At 40.2% G+C, this 20549-nt stretch overlaps 1 protein-coding gene across 1 annotated transcript in view; it reads right to left on the minus strand.

Moving 5' to 3' along the window:
• The window catches only part of MS3_00010315 (uncharacterized protein), a 36783-nt gene extending 19014 nt beyond the window's left edge, over window positions 1-17769 (minus strand). Inside the window, exons 1-4 of the mRNA XM_051218677.1 lie at window positions 17673-17769; window positions 9418-9601; window positions 3562-4294; window positions 297-450 (exon numbers count right to left, since the gene is read on the minus strand). Coding sequence (XP_051070563.1) covers window positions 297-450; window positions 3562-4294; window positions 9418-9541 — 1011 coding nt within the window. The 5' untranslated portion in view covers window positions 9542-9601; window positions 17673-17769. The remainder of the gene's footprint in view (window positions 1-296; window positions 451-3561; window positions 4295-9417; window positions 9602-17672) is intronic.
• Between the last annotated feature and the right edge of the window lie 2780 nt (window positions 17770-20549).

A 20549-nucleotide genomic window follows, 5' to 3' on the forward strand; every position in this document is an offset into this window, starting at 1 on the left:
GCAGTGAGCATCCACGACCCTGCCTCGCGGAATTCGAACACAGGATTTACATCTCGCGCTCGAGCGCTTAACCATTAGACCACTGAAACGAAAGCCAACGGTGTTAATGTCTAGCGTCAACTAATCCATGAAATTGAGCGACACATTCACCATTGTCATCAATGAGTTACTATCTCACCAATAACGCGGTTGAACTCCACTGGTCACTGCTTCTCACTAGAACTCCAGGACATATAATTACAATGGTAATTTAGACAAAAAACTGAAAATAATCTTTAAACATTGATTTTACTCACTTTACTGTTGTTATTCTTATTATAACTATTTTGATTACATCTATAATCCGTATAATTTGTGAATGAATCATCATTATTGTTACCATCATCGTTATTGTAGCCAACAATAATTTTTGTGGTGGGCATTTCGCTGACAGATGACAACATATGACAACTGAAATTAAGAAAGTAACCCATAAAGACAGAAATGAATGAAACAAAGAAAGGAGAAAAACAATGCTACTAATGATAACCATGTTTTTTTAATTTTCAGTCTAGACTGAAACAGTAACATAAACAAAATGTGATATATACAAAAGTATTATCTGTGTGTACAATAAAGTTTGATGCATAGGATAACCATAATCCATCTCTGTTTATAATCGTAAATTGATTTATAAACCGGTCGTTATTGCTGGAAATTCTTTATTATAGTTAGCATTTACCAAAAGTATTTTTTATCCCACATTGAGATTTTATGTTCCAGTTTACAATGGCCTTAGGGTTAAAGCGAACTTCAATCAGTCATGTAAGAGATACATCGTAGGAGTTTTCTAAAAAATTTTTGTTCATATAATGGGTTACCGACACTTCAAAATAACCAATCATTTCAAATCTATAGATATTTAAATGTTGTATATGAAAATAATTTGTATTAATTAACACCTGATCGTATGCAATATAAACTTCTCGGGTGATTATTAACTGACTAAAGCGATTTAGAACTTGACACAACTAGATTGCAGCTTGAAACATGGTGTTGGGAAATGAGAATAAAAACATTTTTCAGTAACTATTAACACTAAAACTACTCTGGAATTGTAACAATCGTTTAAATCGGTTAAAGTTAAATCATCAGAGTCAATCAATGACTTAATTCTTAACTAGACAGTGGATAGGTAGACAGACGATGATAAAAACTAGAGTTGCATAGAGCGAAAACAACAGTTGAGGCAGAATAATATGAATTCATATTTCGGTGGTTTCTTATCAACTACATACAACCATATATGTATTAAAGTGAGTCAAGATATAATGTGAAACAGATGACATTGATGATGGAAAGAATAACACAGATTATCAATGGAGTTCAAAAACATAGAGGGGTGGATGAGGCAGTAACTAAATGAAGTCCAGAAACAGACCAAAGATAGATTGCGTGATAATGATAAAAGTTGAAAAGAGTTTAAATAAAATTCAAACTACTTGAAACTAGATATAAAAGACATTTAATTATGAGGTAGTAATTGTCTAGCACTAGAAACTGATAAAATGGGTTGCGTAGTAATTAAACAAGATTTGAAGAGTTTACAAAGAATTAAGTGAATGAGAAATCGATGAATGAACAGATGATTTTAGTCTACATAAAATAAGAATTAGTTTGGCTAGGACCACATAACAAAATAAATAATAATAATAATGATAAACTATAATTTACCAAGATAAGTGACAAGTTGATTACTGTTTCTTTCTAGACACATAAATCAGGTTTGAGTTTCTTTAATGCTACTGCTTCCGCAAACTGGAGGGACCCTGGGTTTTTTGTTTGCTGATAATTTTGAAGGATTAGGGAATGTCAATGATATGCTCGGTATCAATTAAATGCCGAGCTACTGCACTATGTAGAGCTGTTGTGCCTTTCAGTCTCGAATTCATTAAAAAGTGCTCAGAAATGAGAACATGTACTCTTCTCCCAACGTTACACTTTAATACATATAAGGAATTCATATTATTCTGCTTTATTCAAATCGCTAAAGGGAATCAATTGCATGAAGATGGATTGTCCTATCGGTTGTGCAGATTCATTTTCTAACAATTACCATCAACCCATACCTCTGGATGATTACCTTATATATCAGATTACAGTAAATTTGAACGCTCACTCGATTTACGTTTCTTTTTACAATCCAATCAAACTGGTAAAAATATCTATGATCACTAAGCAGTACACTGTTAATTCAAGCATTGTGTAGGCCCGTAAGCGATTGTTCCTGGAGTCCGGATTTAATAACTCGTAAACTTAATTCATGAGATGATAGGTAATAAATTTGACTTTCAAGTTGTTGGCTACAATACTAGAAGTACAGCCTAACACTTATCGCATAGTTTTGTTAATTTAGATTAATAATAACTTCGGTTATATTTGGAGGAATTCTATCAGCTGAGTAATGAAATACGCATAGATTCTACAAACGTTATTTTGCTTTCAGGACCCAAAATCATTATTTCATAGGAAAAGGATGAGTTAGAAATCAGCATTCCAGGTTGTTGGCCAGTGAGGTAGAATTTTTTTACTCTAGATGTTGATTTATGATGCTACATAGTCATAAAAACCATATTGCACTATATATTCTGTTCTTGAGCCGGTTAACCCAAACCAGTTAGTCACTTTCCTTACTGTAGCTTTAAGTTGTCTAAAACTGTACATACAGAACCAGAAAACAAGTAAAAAGTAAAGTCGCACAAAATTTTTTAAAAAGCTCATCCTTTTTCTGTCCATTTTTGGAAATTCATTAACATGTGTCTAGCGACAATCCATCTTACCATCATAAAATTATTCCACATCAATTAAAAAACAAACCATTCGATCATAAGTGAGAAATATTTTAGAAATCGTCTCAAGAATTTTAAAACCTTTCAGAATCAATCTCATACAGGGACCGAAATAAACGGTTCATTCCATTTTGTGAAAACGGAAAGATACGATAACAAAGGGGAGTAAATACAAAGCTATCTACAAAATAAAGTGCATTAATTGAAGGAAGCATATCTTACATAAGTGAATGCCCCATTCGCTCACATATACATGAACATAATTGATCAGTTAAACGACATAATATGTAGTCACTTACATCAATTCAAGAGAATAATTACAAAGGACAAATTGATTGGGAAAAGTATCAAGATTTTGAATTGAGGAATAAACAAAGTCAGGAAATTTCTAGTGGCATAATATTTAAGTTCAATCTGCAAATATACGGACGTAGATTGAATCTAGAAACAAATGAGCGTGAATATTCGATCAAATGGAGTTAAAATATGAGTCTAATAAACCGATTAACATGAAACCGTTGGAGATAACCAACAACAAACAAAAACCTCAAGACTTTCTGTTGAATAATTATAAAAATCTCATTTATACTTGAATTAGGTATTATTGATGTTCAGAAAGCCTAGCAACTAAACAAATCAGGATGTAAAACGTAACGCCACTAAAAATGCTCACATTCCCTACAAATTATTTTACCATTTCTAAGAAAAAAATACGACGAAAGTTAAGACTTACAAGTGTGGATTTAATGTTTGTCGAATAATTTCTGTCTCTGGTGATTGAGATACAACATTTGATTTTTGTATATTTATACCATTGTTAGAAATAAATGAGTTTAAAAGCTGTAATTTTTTATGAGAAGCTGAATTTGGTAAAGATTGGATAGGTGATTCTGGAAAACCTACATAATCAAAATCTGGATGATAAGAAGTTGTCAATGAACAACTTGAAGTAGTAGCAATAGTTTTAATGTCCAAATCAATAAAATCATCTGCTAACGTATTTACGTCTATTTGGTCATATAAATTATTGAATGAGACGGAATGATTGGTTACTTTTTTGGACGATGATGACAATGTTCTTGAAAAAGATGATGAAGGAACCAGTTCATTAGGTGTTGTTTCTATCATATCAGTTTTAGTAGAATGTATTAATTGAGGTTGAATTGATGAACCATTCAAATAATGTGAACAAGATTCTAATGTTAAAAATGATGTGGACAATTGATCAGTAACGGAATTATGATTGTATGAATATATTGTTGTATCACTACTACTGTTACTGTTACTAAAGTTACTTTCAGTGATGGTAATAGTTTTGCTACCATTATTAACATCATTCAAATTGTTGTACGTAACTGGAGTAAAACTACTGCCACATCCGACATTTGATGAACTTTGTATACGCGATAATTCATCACCGAGTGGTGGTGAGATGGGAAATAACTCCCAGTCATAATCATTTCCTTCTATAAATTTTTACGAAAAACATATATATATATATATATATATATATATATATATATATATATATATATATATATATATATATATATATAATTATTTTCATGCATTATTATTATGACCGAAAATGCAGAAAAAACGAATAAGTTAATTAGTGCTTAGTCTGTAATAGACAACCAAATTGAAGAAACTCGGGTAGTTAAGCTCCTCACTTAAATAAAACTTTCAGTGAGAAGACTAGACTAAGTAGCAAAAGATCGTGTACATAGGCCCCGGGTTTCCTTTCCTATACACAAGGTTGGTTGTGGCCTCAATAAGTAAACGGTAACATTGTAAAGTGTGATCGATAAACGAACTCACTAATGATAAAGTGAAACACCCACCATCACATTAGCTTTCTTCGACCTTGTATGGCTATGTCTTGTTTATTCACTAATCACAATTTTATGTTCATTATAAAACAATATTTGCTTTGTTGACTCATTTTTCCTATCCTCTAGTTACTGTTCGGTATGTTATTTATGTCTCTGTTCTTCCCTGTGTTAATAAACTGTACTGTTTATTTTGTAGACTAACGGTGTTAACTTATGTTTTAGAAACAGATGCCCCCAAATGCCCTGGTACGGCCGAGAATGAACAGAGTCAACTCTCTCTCTCTCTCAAAATACTCTCACACGGCCACGCGTATACAGCCTCTGCCAAGGAACTACTACCCATTGCCCTCTCGTGGCGGGGGTGTTGTTTACGGAAATGAGAGGACGAAAAGCGAATGTCCGGCGCTTTAACCGGATCCCAAACCAACGGTGCACATGGGCTCCAGTATCCTGCGGGAACAAATGGCGTATGAAACAATCGTTGGTCACCGGCTACCATGAGACTGCATCTCCTTACGATGCTCCACTGCCTTGTGGGTTAGACCTTTAGGTCAAAGGCTCCAGGTGTGGCCCCCTAAGATAACCACCTGCTTCGGTCTGGGCACTCGGGCAGTATCGCAGCCCACACGCAAATAATGGACTCTCTATATCTATGGAAACTACTTTTCTCGCTTCGAATAACAATCAAATGATTATTATTACTATTATTATTATTATTATCATTATTATTATTATTTACCACATTATTCACCCTCTTTTATACTTATACAGCGGCTCGTCTTTGATGGAAATTCGACTGTATCTAAACGTTCTCGAGTCACTGTCCGGTTGAAAATTGTATGTTACCACTGAATATGAATACTGAAGCAGTTTTTCTGAAACCACGTGCACCATTCAAACTGGCTGCCTTCAACGTTCGCACACTTATGCAGGTCGGACAACAGATAGGGCTGGCTATGTCTTTGGAAAGTCTTAATATTGATGTCTGCTGTCTATCCGAGACCCGTATTCAAGACTCTGGTGAAGTACTGCAGATTCGCTCTCGATCTGTCGCTTCGAAAAGCTTGTTTTACGTGCGCTTATCCGGGGACGCTGTGGCATCTTCGTCTGGTCTTGTTAACGTTGGTGTCGCACTGAGCGCTAGAGCTGAGGCAGCACTAATCGATTGGATCCCCATTAACAGTCGGTTATGTGCTGCTAGATTAGATAGTTCCATCAAAGTGGGAAGAAATAGGTATGGGAAACGATGTCTTTTCGTCATCTCCGCCTACGCCCCGACAGATGGCAGCCCAGATGCAATCAAGGATAAGTTTTACCACCAGTTAACTGTTCTTCTCCAGAAAGTGCGTTCGACAGATATTGTAGTACTAGCCGGAGACTTGAATGCTCAGATCGGGCGTCTAGGCACGGAAGAGAGTCGTTTAGGTGGCCGATGGGGACTTGTTGGTCGCAGGTCAGATAACGGGGACCGTCTACTGCAACTATGCACAGACCACAACCTGTTTCTGGCTAGCACTAACTTTCGGCACAGTCATCGCCGATGTGCTACCTGGCGTCCCCTTTCTGCATCTCAAGCCTGGACTCAGATTGATCACATCGCGATCAGCTACCGCTAGCGTGGTTGTGTACAAGACTGCCGCTCCTTTCGGAGTACCTATCTGGACTCTGACCATGCCCTGGTCTGCGCCAATCTTACCTTACTTTTCAGTGGACAACGAAGTGACCGCCACCAACGGATTGATGTTAGCAAGCTGGTTGCAACTTCTGTTGCTAGTAAGTATCGAACCGAGTAGCTTCTAGGCTAGCTGCCACTCCATCGCGAAGTATAGATGAACATTGGTTGCAATTGCATGACGCCATGAAAATGGCGGGTACAGTCAGTTGTGGGTTCGCGAAGGGCAGTTCAACTGGCCTGCTGCTCCGGCAACATCAGTCAAACTGTCCTGCCCTCCATGGCCGGTGACAACTGATCCACCAAATGAGGCGGAAGTCCGCAAGGAACTCCAACTCTTGAAACGCTACAAATCACCTGGCCCAGATGACTTACCTCCGGCTCTTTTTAAAGATGGTGGTGACTTTCTGACTAAGGAACTGACTGTGTTGTTTAAGAAGGTTTGGGAGCTAGAGAGTGTACCAACGTCATGGAATGAGTCGATAGTTGTCCCTATCTTTACAAAGGGTTCACGTCGTTCCTGTAACATCTATCGGGGGATAAGTCTACTTCCGATTGCGTCCAAGCTATTGGCTTCCGTCATACTTCGTAGGCTGTTCAAAACCCGAGAAAGATTGACTCGCGAGGAGCAGGCTGGTTTTCGTTCTGGTCGAGGGTGTATTGATCATATCTTCACCCTCCAACAAATGTTAGAACACCGCCATACTTATCACAGGCCAACAATCGTAGTGTTTCTTGACATCAGGGCTGCCTTCGATTCGTTGGATAGGACTGTTCTCTAGGATTGTCTATTGAAGAAGGGTGTGCCTGAGAAGTTTATTAACATCCTAAAAGCCCTATATACAAACACCTCAGGCAGAGTGAGGGCATACAACCACCTCTCTCCATTGTTCCATTCGAGCAGTGGGGTTAGGCAGGGATGCCCAATCTCACCATTCCTCTTCAACTTTGCCATCGATAACATTCTGGAAACAGTTCTGATGGATGTAAGTAATGACGGCGTAGATCTGTTGCTTGGAGAAAGACTTCTCGACCTTGAGTATGCGGACGATATTGTCTTACTGTGGGATAATGCCCAAGGCATGCAATCCGCACTTAATCAGTTGGCAATCAGTGTTCGTAGGTATGGTATGTGCTTTGCATCTTCGAAGTGCAAAGTACTTCTACAAGACTGGCAGGATTCTAATCCTGTACTCACCCTGGATGGTGAGCAGATAGAAGTAGTCGAGAAGTTTGTGTATCTGGGTAGTTGCATAAGTGCTGGTGGGGGCGTGAGTGATGAGATCAATGCACGTATAGTGAGAGCCAGAGCGGCTTATGCCAATCTGGGCCATCTCTGGCGCCTTCGTGATGTTAGTCTGGCTGTAAAACGTCGGATCTACAACGCGTCTGTGAGAGCAGTCTTGCTCTATGCTTGTGAAACCTGGCCTCTCCGAGTTGAGGACGTTAGACAACTCTCTGTGTTCGATCATCGTTGTCTCCGAAGGATTGCTGACATCCAGTGACAACATCATGTTAGTAATGCAGAGGTTCGGCATCGTGTGTTCGGGTACAGAGACGATAATGCAATTGGTGTCACCATCTTGAAACACCGATTTCGGTGGGTTGGACATGTTCTACGAATGTCGTCCCAGAGAATTCCACGTCGTGCATCATTTGCCGACTCTGGGACTGTTTGGAAGAAGCGGAGAGGTGGTCAGTGTATGACATGGTGTCGTGGTATGAAAGAAAGCTGCAATGAGCTGGCTTGTGTTGGTCCTTCACGACTGCCTGGTTGGGGTCCGAGAGATGGTACAACACAGTGGCTAGAGACGTTATCAGATATGGCTCCGAATAGAAGCCAGTGGTGATCCTACTGTAACCTTCCTTTATTTTCTTCATTAAAAAAAGGTTGTTTCTTGCCTGACTGGAAGATTTTTTCTCATTGTACCTTTTCGTTTTCCCCATTATTACTATTATTATTATTATTCCACTACCTTACTAATCCGTTCGTCATTGTTCTTTTTTTAACGCTCCTTACCTTTCATTTTTTTCCTTCTTCTCTTCAAATTCTCATTGTTTTGTGTGGCGCATATATATTGGCACTCTCTTGTACCAATATTTATGTTTAAATAAATAAATTAGAAACAGATAAAGTTTATCAAACCAAATAGCTTACTTGTTCTGACTTTGGCTAAACCAGGACTCTGTGCTCGACAGTCTAGAGAACAGCTTAGAGTTACACCTGTAGGAAATTGCTTCTTACAACATCTCTGACTGTAAAGCTTTGTGAGACGGGAATGAATTCGTTAGGGAGCATTACATGTACTCAAATAGAATAGCTTTGGTGAACATAACTCAATTACTTAGTACAGGATTATGTACTCAGACACAAGTCGGACAGATTATATGGAGATTAGTGAGACTACCCTGTCGCCCATTCCGAAGTAGAAAGAGTAGGGTTTGATTTATGAGCCTAGTCGTTGAAAATAGGATAGTTTAACAATGAAGTCATCTTATCTAAAGATATTTATTCAGATGTGGAACCGGATAAGAATCTGCTAAGAACTACTAACCTATACTTTGTTTTAACTAAACTTGTATTGATTTTTAAACTGACGTCCCATTTTATTAAACGTACTTATTTTTGAAGATAATTTGAAATAAAGACTATTTTTAACTAGCCAAAAGTTGTAAATCTAAAAGCAATTGATAGCTTTTTGCTTTAGTATGGGACTCCACAGCGAAGGGCACTCACGTTTCTAAATTCAGTCAATTTGATTATAGTGAACGACTATCATCCATTATCATAGGCAATATCCACCTGATTACCGACGTTGCTGAACTGCAAAGGTAACCACTTATTACTAGAAATTAAGGAATGCTTTTAAAAGTTAGTCACTTGTGAGTTTTAAAAACTACCAAGCTTATAAATGTGAGCTAAAACAAGGCTTAAGGTTGCGCTTCAAAATAATTTTATCTCTGTACATATATATGCTGTTCAGCAAATATACTGAAACGTAACTATGTCAACCAGAAAGCCTAAAATGTCAAAATAATGAATAATATTTCAATCATTAAAAAGGGAGGGAAATTAACTAACCTTTAGACCAAACGAGGAGTTCTTCACTAGACACGGAAGATTGAGAGGGTGAATGTAAACGACGTACGATAGATCCAGTTAAGTTTCCATCACTATCCGGTTTATTAGAATTGATCAGGGCCATAAGTTAACGTTTGCAGTTTCCATTAATTTAAAATACTAATACAAGTGGGAAAATATTAATCTATGCGGGTAGAAAAATTTCGAAATACATGACGAGAACACGATAGCATGTATCCGAAAACTGAGAATTTTGAAAAGATATTGGAGAATAAAACCTGTACTAGAACACAAATATTAAGCTAAAGAAGTTTCTAAAGTTTGCAAGGATATTTGAAAGCCGCCTATACTTATTACTACTATCTAGATGACAAACACGTTTCACGTCTTCTCAGTATATCGGGGACAGCCTTTAGAAGTCCTTTCACTGTGTGGGTGCTTTACATTTTAGACAATGGTTCACCAAAGACAGCGCTGTCGAGTTTTAGGTAAACTTTGGTAATTCACGGAGAAATACGTACTGAGTAAGGATTCTTCATATTATTATTATGTTTATTTGAAAACCTCGGATTGATGGGTGGACAGTACAAAAGAAGCATTCAATAACGCCCCCAAATGCCCTGGTACGGCCGACAATGAACAGAGTCAACTCTCTCTCTTTAAATGCTCTTACATGGCCTCGTGCATTCAACCACTGCCAGGGAAGTTCTACTCACTGCCTTCTCGTGGTGAGGGTGTTGTTTACGAAAATGAGAGGACGAAAAGCGAATGTCCGGCGCTTTAACCTGGTTGGTGGACACGGAGAGTCCACCTAGGAGAGTTGGAAAACCCTGATTCCAAACCAATGGTGCACATAGGCTCCAGGATCCTAAGGTAACAAATGGCGTATGAACCAAACATTGGTCACCGGCTACCATGAGACTGCATCTCCTGACGTTGCTCCACTGCCCTGTGGATTAGATCTCTAGGTCGAAGGCTCGGGGAGTGGCCCCCTAAGAAAACCACCTGCTTCGGTTTGGGCACCCGGGCAGTATCCTAGCCCTCACACAGACCGAATGATTTATCTGTTTGGTGCCTTCTTGTACCTAGGTTTATGTGTTTAAATAAATAAATAAACACGCTGACAATACTCTGTAAAAAGTGGCATGCACTGAGAGGAGTGCAAATGATGGTACTATGAAGTTTGCACGGATCTAATGCCTGCTGCTTTTAAACGGTTTAGTAAAAATGGTTACGTGTGGTTGTGTCAGCAGTGCTGCTTATACACAAACAGCTTGCTATCCGAAGTCATTACAGTGGTGAGTGAGTATTAGTAAGCGTAGTCGAAACACATTAGACGGTACTCGCTCGGTCGATACATGAATTGATGCGAAGTTACCTCAATTAAACTCAGAATCGATTGAATTACTTGGGCCAAAGCAGGAAAAACCGAGTTCAAAGGTCTGTCAGAAGTAAAAGCTCAGGAAAAAAAGTTTCTTCTGCCCCACGTCCCCCAAATGACAGGTAGCAGGAAACACTTAAAAGACCTAATCGTAAGGCTAGGTTTGTTTATAGCAGCAAAAACGAAAACCTGACAACTCAAGTCATCGACAATCATCTTGGATCCCATAGCGTGTGACACGATTGTGTTTGCTACTCCAACGAAAGCTGACGAGTGCGTACAGATAGAGAATAAGAAACGACATGTTACCAAAGGAAAGTCAGTCTCTCAAAAAGTAGCTGGGAAATCGAAGACTGATCATAGTGACAAGTCAGCTATTTTTTATAGAGTCAAGGAGAATGGGAGCTCAGAACCCAGAACTCGTTTTGAACATGACGTTGTATTGATAAAAGATCTACTTAACTAGCTAATGCCTCAAGATATCTCTGGAGCGACCTTGCTGAAAGTTTCTAGACTGAGTAGCCAAATGAACTCGAAAAGAATTCAGACCGGTCTGCTAAAAGTAGTATTTGAATTTCCCTATGAAAGTAACTCAATTCTATAAAATGGACATAAACTAAAGGGGTCAGGGGTCTTGTCTGCTCGTGAACCGTATAAAAGGACGAGAAGCTGGAAAAAAACTAAAAATAAGGTTAAACACTGGCGAGAAATACGTGAGAATTGCAATTTTTCGGGTGGTGAGGCTTCAACAGACAATGATCTTGAAGCCACTTTGGGTGCAGCACGATGCCATTTAAATAGGCTTCAAATCTGATACACAAATGCCCAGAGCTTGTTCAACAAGCTATTGGAGATAGGTATGCAGATAGACTCTAGCAAGTCGGATGTAATCGCCATCACAGAAATTTAGGTGACTCAGTTTGAAGACAGTGGGGAACTTGATTTTGAAAGTTCCACATTAGTAAGAGCCGACAGAACACAGTCTTAAAGGATAAGTAGTTCAATTCATTAGGAATACTTTCTCATTTACCATTATTGATAACATATCCCAAAAAGTGGGACATGCGAATTAGCTAGTTGCCACTTGAAAAGCAAAGGATAAGAGCTACTAAATGGTTTGCTCTACCGCAGTTCAAACTGTGAGTTGAATGAGGTCTTATTGAACGATCTCAGTACTTGGTCTTCGAGTGGTGGATGTTTAGTCTTAGGAGACTTTGATGGACCTATGGTATACTGGGAAATTCTGAGGACTGAGTTATCAAAAAATTCTTTCGAACAAAAGCTAACTGACGTGGTTATTACATACGCCCCAGTGCAAGGTGTATACTGTAGAGAAGCCCTATCCTGTTCATACAAATGAGGTATGGCAACTTGGACCGATGCATATATGTGCCTAGTCCTACGTTGTAGCTGACTGACTGACTGACATACAAACCCTCAACCTATACAAATCCGTTTACTTAGGTTTGCTAAATAAGCTTCATATAGGTAAATCCATGGAACCCGAAGAAATGCAGTCTAGTTTACCACAGGAATTAGAAAATCCCTTAAGGATATGTTTTAAATCTATCTGCAGCTCAAGGTAGATTGCCAAAAGACTGGAAAACGCCATAGTTAGTACTGTCTTCCGAAACAGGTGTGAGACACAAACCTGGGAAATTTCGACCCATAGAGTGGTTGTTTAAGTTTTAAAAAAGATATCTAAACGAAAACCAGATCCTTTCTGAAAATCAACATGGATTTAGAACATACTATTCATGTCTCACAAATTATAAGTGGCCTGAAAAAGTTGATGCGCTTATAATGACCAAAGCTACCTAACGATGCAACCTACATTGACTTCAGTAAGGGCTTTGAGAAAGCTCCTCACAACCGGCTGCTATCAAAGTTAAGTGATATCGGGATCGGAGTCAACTTATTTATGCGGATAAGGGACCTTCTAGTTCAGAGTTAACAAAGAGTACGGGCAAACCTCAAATTGTCTAGCTGGTAAACTGTGCCTAGTGGAGTGTCTCAGGGTACAGACTTGGAGCCAGTGTTATTCCTCCTGTATGTAAATAACCTTAGTCTCACAACATCATCCATTCTGTTATATACTGACAATATCAGGATATGGAGAGCAATAAAAAAAAACGAATACGATAGTTTAGTGTTTCAAAATGACCTGTAGAAACTAGCTGAATAGTTTAGAATTTGTCAGTCGCTGACAAACGCATCCACGTGCATTGTGATGCACGTTGGTCACCATGATACAGATATCCCGACCGTTGTTGCTACCTTGACGTGGTGGTCGGGCTTGCCTATCGTGATGAAGCAACCGAGCTACACTGGCTGGAACAACCGTTACTCAAGGTCCTACCATGTCAGACAGGTCGGTTGAAGAGCGGTAAGACTAAAAGCAACAAACCCAAGGTCCGAAGGCGAAGTCGTACTGCTGACTGTACAGAGGTGTGACAGCAGTAAGGTGTTTCCTTCAGACAACCAGCATGACAGCGATGCTGCCTTCCCACAAGGAGGGGTGGGGTTAGAAAAGGTCGACCCTAAAAGTGCGCGCCTCACTTTACCTCACGGATTTCCGTCTCCGGCGGTAAGGCCCTTTGAAGAACGGAACTAACACGTCAAAAACCTCCCACGAAAAGGCCGTGCGCGACCGGCCTCAAGCAGTTGTCCCTTGGGCACTGCGGTCACGCTCTCAGGTCACTGAGACCGCCTCTAATCCAATTTCCTTTTCAGGTACCTCCAGAACAACCCTTCCACAGTGTGGGCAACCAGGAAGTGATAACCGCCCTCATACCTCTAACAGCACTCAAGACCACTGTATTCATAATCAACCTTCCTCTTCAATTCCTATTATTCCTCCTACATCGACTTTCAACCCTAAACTTCCTCCTTCGGCTTCCTCCTCAAGTGTCACCATAGCCAACGATTCTAGTGCTCAAAACTCTGTCCCAGGTCTACTGAAACCTCGCTCCAAACTACACATTGGAGCTTTCAACGTAGGCACCCTATGTCAAATCGGTCAGCAGGCTTCCTTGGCTAAAACCCTAGAGTCTCGCACCATTGATGTATGCTGTGTCTCCGAAACACGCATACAGGATTCCAGTGTGGTCATCCACTTGACCTCACCTCGACAAAACGGAGAGCCAACGAGATACACCCTCCGTGTATCTGGTGACCCGATGGCCAGTTCTCGTGGACTGGCAGGTGTAGGCATAGCACTAAGCATGAGGGCGGAACAAGCACTGCTATAGTGGATCCCCGTCAACAGTCGTCTATGTGCTGTTCGGCTAAACGGCTCCGTAAGAACTCGGAAGGATAGGGACACACGTCGTTACTTTTTCGTCGTTTCTGCCCATGCTCCCACCGACTGCAACTCGGATGAAGTGAAAAATGAATTTTGCAGAAAGCTATCTGAACTTCTTCAGAAAGCTAAACGTTCAGACATAGTACTCGTAGCAGGTGACTTTAATGCCCAGATAGGTAGTTTAAACCAAACAGAAAGGTATTTTAGTATTCCGGCACAACGAACAGGTAATGGTGGTCGTCTGCTGCAACTGTGCTCAGACAATCGTTTATTTTTAACAAAAATTTTAAGCATAAGAAGAGACATCGTCTAACATGGCGAGCCCCTGCACCAAACCAACGATGTACTCAAATAGACCATATTGCCATCAGTAATCGTTGGAGAGGGTCGGTAGAAGATTGTCGCTCATTCTGGAGTACCTGCATGGACTCCAACCATGCCCTAATACGGGCACGCATCTGCTTGCGCCTCACTGGACGCAAAAAAGCCTCAGTAAAAAGACCCATTAGAACTGAATTGAGTAATGAGAAAACCAAAAGTAGGTTCCAGGAACAACTGAGGTCACAATTAGGTAGTTCTGGGGACGAGGTTGACCCAGATGTTGCTTGGAAAGCTATACAAACTGCTGTGGAAACAGCAGTGACATCTATCGGTGATTTAAACCACATGGTTACAAAGAACCAATGGATTTCCTCTAGGTCTATTGCACTGATGGATTCTCGTAAACTCATCCCATCAGGCTCTGAACACGATGAAGAGCGAAAACAAATCAGATCTAGGTTGAGCAAAAGTCTAAGGAACGACCGTGAGCAGTGGTGAGCAACGAAAGCAAAAGAGATGGAAAAGGCGGTGGCTATAGGGAACACAAGACACCTCTACAGACTAATAAAAGAAACTGGAATTATTAAGTCAAGTGTAAGTGAGATTATGTCGGAAAAAGACGATACACTCATCTGCTCCCAGTCCAGGCGTTTAGAACGATGGGCGGAACATTTCAGAGAACAGTTCAGCTGGCCTTCAGCTACTCTACAACTACCCTCCATTCCCAGACAGTGTGAATGGAACATTGAAGAAGGTCCCCCAACTCTAGCAGAAGTTCAAAAGGCTATAGTTAATCTGAAACGAGGAAGGGCAGCTGGTCCAGATGGATTGGCTCCAGAGGTCTTTAAGGATGGTGGTCCAATTTTAGCGATTAGGTTGACTAATATTTTAGCTAAAATCTGGGAGTTAGACGTTATTCCATCTAACTGGTCACAATCACTTATCGTCCCAATATATAAGAGAGGGTTAAAATCATCCTGTGACAACCACAGAGGGATTAGTTTAACTAATATAATATCTAAAATACTAGCCTCGATAATTATCAGACGCCTAACTAAGACTCGTGAACTGCAAACACGAGAGAACCAAGCTGGCTTTAGACCTGGTCGTGGCTGCATCGACCACATATTCACCATTCGTCAGATTCTAGAACACAGGCATACTTATCGACGTCCGACAGTGGTGGTCTTTCTCGACTTAAAAGCAGCATTTGACTCGGTAGACCGCGAGATTCTGTGGCAGTGTCTGTCATTGAAAGGCGTACCCCAGAAGTACATAAACCTTGTAAAGGCTCTTTACTCGAACACTACTACTCGAGTCTGAGCTTATGGCGAACTGTCATCTACTTTTGCAACCTCAAGTGGTGTCCGTCAAGGCTGTCCACTTTCTCCATCTTTGTTTAACTTCATCATAGATCTACTGATGGAAATAACTTTCTCGTCGACTGAGTTCTCGGGTATTGATCTCGTACCAGGAGGTCCACTTATCGACTTAGAATACGCAGATGACATAGTCCTGTTTGGTGAAGACGCTGATAGAATGCAGAGTCTTTTGGTAGCACTAAGCAGCAATGCCAGAATGTTTGCAATGCGCTTCTCTCCCTCTAAATGCAAGCTGTTGCTTCAGGACTGGTCTGCGTTAACACCTGAACTAAGGATAGGGAGTGAAGTAGTCGAACGCGTTGACAACTTCACTTATCTTGGAAGTCTGATCAGCCCTAATGGGTTGGTATCGGACGAAATCTCAGCACGGATTCGAAAAGCTCGATTGGCTTTTGCCAACTTGCGTCACCTATGGCGAAGGCGAGATATCCGTCTATCAATAAAAGGACGAGTATATGCAATCTTTCTCTTATATATTACTACCTTTGACCTAACCACTGCTATGAATCCGGTGTTCATCTTGTTGTGCTGATGCGGTATGGCAACCTGGACCGATGCACATATGTGCCTGGTCCTACGTTGTAGCTGACTGACTGACTGACTGATGATACAGATATATATACGGTGGATAACATTGAGCTACCTGTTGCCTAGATACACAGTGACCTATGAGTCATTGTTAGCCAGGAAATAAAAACTACTGAAATGGTCAGCAAATGTTTTAGAAACTTATGGTCTCTCATACCTAAAGCCTTTAGCCACGTTGATGCTAAAACCTTCCGGACATTGTATACAATGTTCGTTCGTCATAAACTTGAGTATTGCATACAAGAGGTTAGTTCCAAAAAGAGACAGCGTACTGTTAGAAAAGGCTTAAAGAACAGAACACAAGTTGATACGCGCAATCCCAAAGCTCCCATATGACGACAGACTGGATTAACTAAATCTACTCCCTTTGTTATATAGAAGAACCAGAGGTGACTCATTAACAGTTTTTAAGTTACTTGGTGATAACTTTGCATCCGATGTGCCCTCATTTTTCCTGTTTTCAAAAACAGAAAGTTTAGGACAACACACTGTAAAAGTTCTCACAAGACCAGAACAAATTACTTGTCAGGTGACTAACGACCCTTGCATCGAATCACCAACAAATGGAATCCGTTACCTCGACACATGACTTAGGCTCCATCTGTCGATACTTTTAAAAGCTGGATCAACTCAGAGACCGCCATTGCCAGGAGGAACACAGTCCACTTACCTTCCTCTCCTTTTCAAACAAAATGACATCCCAAGGATATAACAAGAGGACTACAACCCTATCGGATGCAAGATTTCGTGCCAGCAAACGGACACCCAAAAGTTAGCAGAACAGCTGTTTATGACATGACTAATTCAGTGAAAATGAAGGGCACGGAAATAAGTTAGGAAAAGATTAGCAACCATTTGACCTGTCGAACCAAATTCATTGGAAATCTTAATATCTAATAAGAGAAGATATAGGGCCGGCATACTGACAGAAATAAATTAGATAAATGCATATTTTAATTACAAATATGACAATATTTGTTTCCTTTTTTACACCTGGTATTTAGGAAATAATAAATAGGTTTAAAATATATTTAAATGCAATTAAAACACAATTGTATATTTAAATGCAAATGCATATTACCCCGAAACGCAACATCTCTCAAAAACAAATAAAACACCTATTAATGAGAATTAACACAATATGTCAGGGAAGTATTATGCATTATACATGACTTGAGATCCAAGTGACTAAAAAGTGAATTTATGATAGCAGTAAAAATACAAAGGCACAATCGTCACAATGAGGTAACGCAGAATGAGCGAAAAAACAAAATCATACCATGTGCAAATTATAAGCGAATGCTAAAGTATTGAGGTTTCTATGACGAACAGATGCACGCACTACACTACTTAAGAGACTAGTAACGTTTCAGTTTGAAAACAGCGCACTACACCTAATCTTCGTCGAGCAGTGTCCTGATGCTGTAAACTGGCTACTCTCTCTGAGCTACACTCTTTGTAAGACAATATTTATAATTAGTTGTCGGTTTTAGGTGTAGTGATTATATCAATCAACCTGCAGCAATCCATATACATTCTCTTTGATTTAGTTGACTTTCAGAACACTTTATATGCAAGAAAAGTGAATTCCTTCTAATTTACGAGGATTCTTTAGGTGTGTTTTCCGAAAGGAAACTTGCGTTCGACTTCAGCTTTAGCTCCGTTTCATTTATCTTCAATAATCAAATCTCCAAACTTTCAAATTCAAACTTTACTAGATAAAAGTAGCGGACTATTTGTCTCATGGAATTTACTCCTTGGTAGTTGAGTAGTGTTTTTGGTTGCTAAAAATATGACCCTTGCTACGTTCTCTCCAAAAATTAAAAATAAAAGACACCCACATTAGATGGAGAAACATTAGGGGAGCACAATGAATAGGGAAGTCACCAAGTGCTAAAGACGCCACAATTATTCGGAGTTTGACATCTTAACCAGTAGCACATTATACAACCGAAACTTGCCGAGCCAGTCAAATCAGAAGTCAGAAATGAAGGAGTTTAAAGATATATTTGGATATCTATCGGTAAGTCAAGGAACTTTTGCTCTAAGCTGGCTAATAACTGAAAGGGATGAGTAGCACGACGTACTTATTCGTGATCTGGTACGGATGCGTGATCGAGCTCCATCAGCTAGAGTCTGTTCAGTTAAACTAACGCGGTCAGCATAAAAGGTTAAAGACTTACGGAGCTATTGATTTCGGGAATTTCTTCACCGCTATGGTTCTCTCCGCCCTCCACTAGTGAGGCAGTGTAAACACTGAGACGTGGCCAACCAGAAGTTTAAACATAATAAGTTCGTCGTTAGCAAACTCTCTTCTGATAACCTGCTATGTATAACAACATCTGGTCGTCTTCCCTCACTATAAGGGGCAATGTGGTACAATATAGCAACAGGAAACAGGTACAATGAAAATTTCTCTTCATCGTGAACTTCGTTCTTTTTTATCTTTTCCAGCAGTCCCGGATGACAAAAAGAATGTGTAAATGCATGTCGAATCACACGCGGAGAAATACCTAACGGTGGAGAAAGCGCGAACAAGGAATTGAATTGATTGGAGTTCATCGAATGGCATGGCTCGGCCATGCAGGCGTGGTCCCTGCGGGATGTTACCTTATATCTTCTATTCATATTAAATATATTGTTCTTTCTCTAGCCTAAGCTTGTTCTCTATCATGTATCGGTAGTTGTTACGATACAGTGAGTTGGTAGGCGGCCATTCGGAATCGTGTGACTCCTAATAGTGTGGTCAAACAACGAAAACGTTCATATTCGAACTGGCGTCCAAGATATGTAATGAAAGCTGAAGGGCAGCGGAAGTTTGACACCCATCGCTCAACGAAAGAGAGAGTAACTGATTCGGCAGTTGTGTCCTTGATAGGTACTGCCTCTGGCCGTCGAATGAGACGGCCTACATAGCTTAATAAATAAGAGTATCCATTTCAATCTGGTTAATGTCCTACCGAATCCAGATGAACATGGTCGAAACGAGCATCGTGAGTTTTGAAAGAGCCTAAGGGGCATTCGTTGTGTCTTATCTCAGATTTCTTGCAGCTTACACAGGAGCGTGCCCACTCTCTCATGTTTTCATTCCTACTAAACCAGCAAAATCGTTTTGCCATGAGCTTGATGGTTACACAAACACCTGTATGCGAAAGTCTGTGCAACGTATTGTAGACGTTGCGTCGATGTTTCGGCACGATTGGACTATCCCTACCTGTAGATTCTTCCTATAATAAGGTTTCATCACCTGTTCCCATCTGTCTGATACTCAGTTTTGCAGTTGTTGACGATAACTGGTGCTGAAGATCAGTGTCTTCTTTTTGAAGCTGAGAGACTTTAGGAAAATCGATTCTTTGAAAATTGTTCAAGGGAGTTATGCGAGACAAAGTGTCTTCAGATTCATTGTTTGCCTCAGAAATATGTTGTATATGTGAAGCAAACTGCGAAATGTAGTCCAGTTGTCGAGACTCTCGAGGAAAGCACTTATCTGATGATGAGCCTAAAGAGGTGAGAGGTTCATGATCAATAAAAAGCGTGAATTCTTTACCTCCAACAGAGTGTTAAAGGTGCATTACAGCACAATACATGACCTGGAGTTCTCTTCCGAAAACGCTGTGCCTCGATTCGGTGTCTACCAGTCGTCTCGAGAGTAATGCCAGGGATCGCCAGGTGTGGTTAACCCATTATTGTAAGACTCCACCGATTGCCGGGTCAGATGCATCTACTGCGATACTAATGGGCGCCTTGGTGTCCTGGTGTGTGAGCAATGTTGCTTTGGCGGTACGTTACTTAACTGTAGATAATGCATTTTTCTCGTTGTTGTCCAAATTCATGGATTTCGCATTTCCACGAAGTTGGAAGGTTAAAGGTCTCATAAGGGACGCGCAATACGGCAGGAATCGTCCATAGAAACTTACTAGGTCGTTAAAGGTGCGTAGTTGCTGGATTGTCGTGGGTTCTGGGTAGTCCTTAATGATCACGACTTTATGTTTTAGAGGTCGGATGCATTGAGCATCAATGATATTTCCGAGAAATTCTAGAGAGTCGGTTTCTATTTGACATTTCCGAATGTTTGAAGTAATCCCGTGCCTTTGTTGTCGTTCAAATACATGGTCTAGATGCTGGAGACAGAATTCTCCGTCCAGACTTGCAATCA

The sequence above is a fragment of the Schistosoma haematobium genome, chromosome ZW, assembly GCF_000699445.3.
Source record: "Schistosoma haematobium chromosome ZW, whole genome shotgun sequence".
NCBI lineage: Eukaryota > Metazoa > Platyhelminthes > Trematoda > Strigeidida > Schistosomatidae > Schistosoma > Schistosoma haematobium.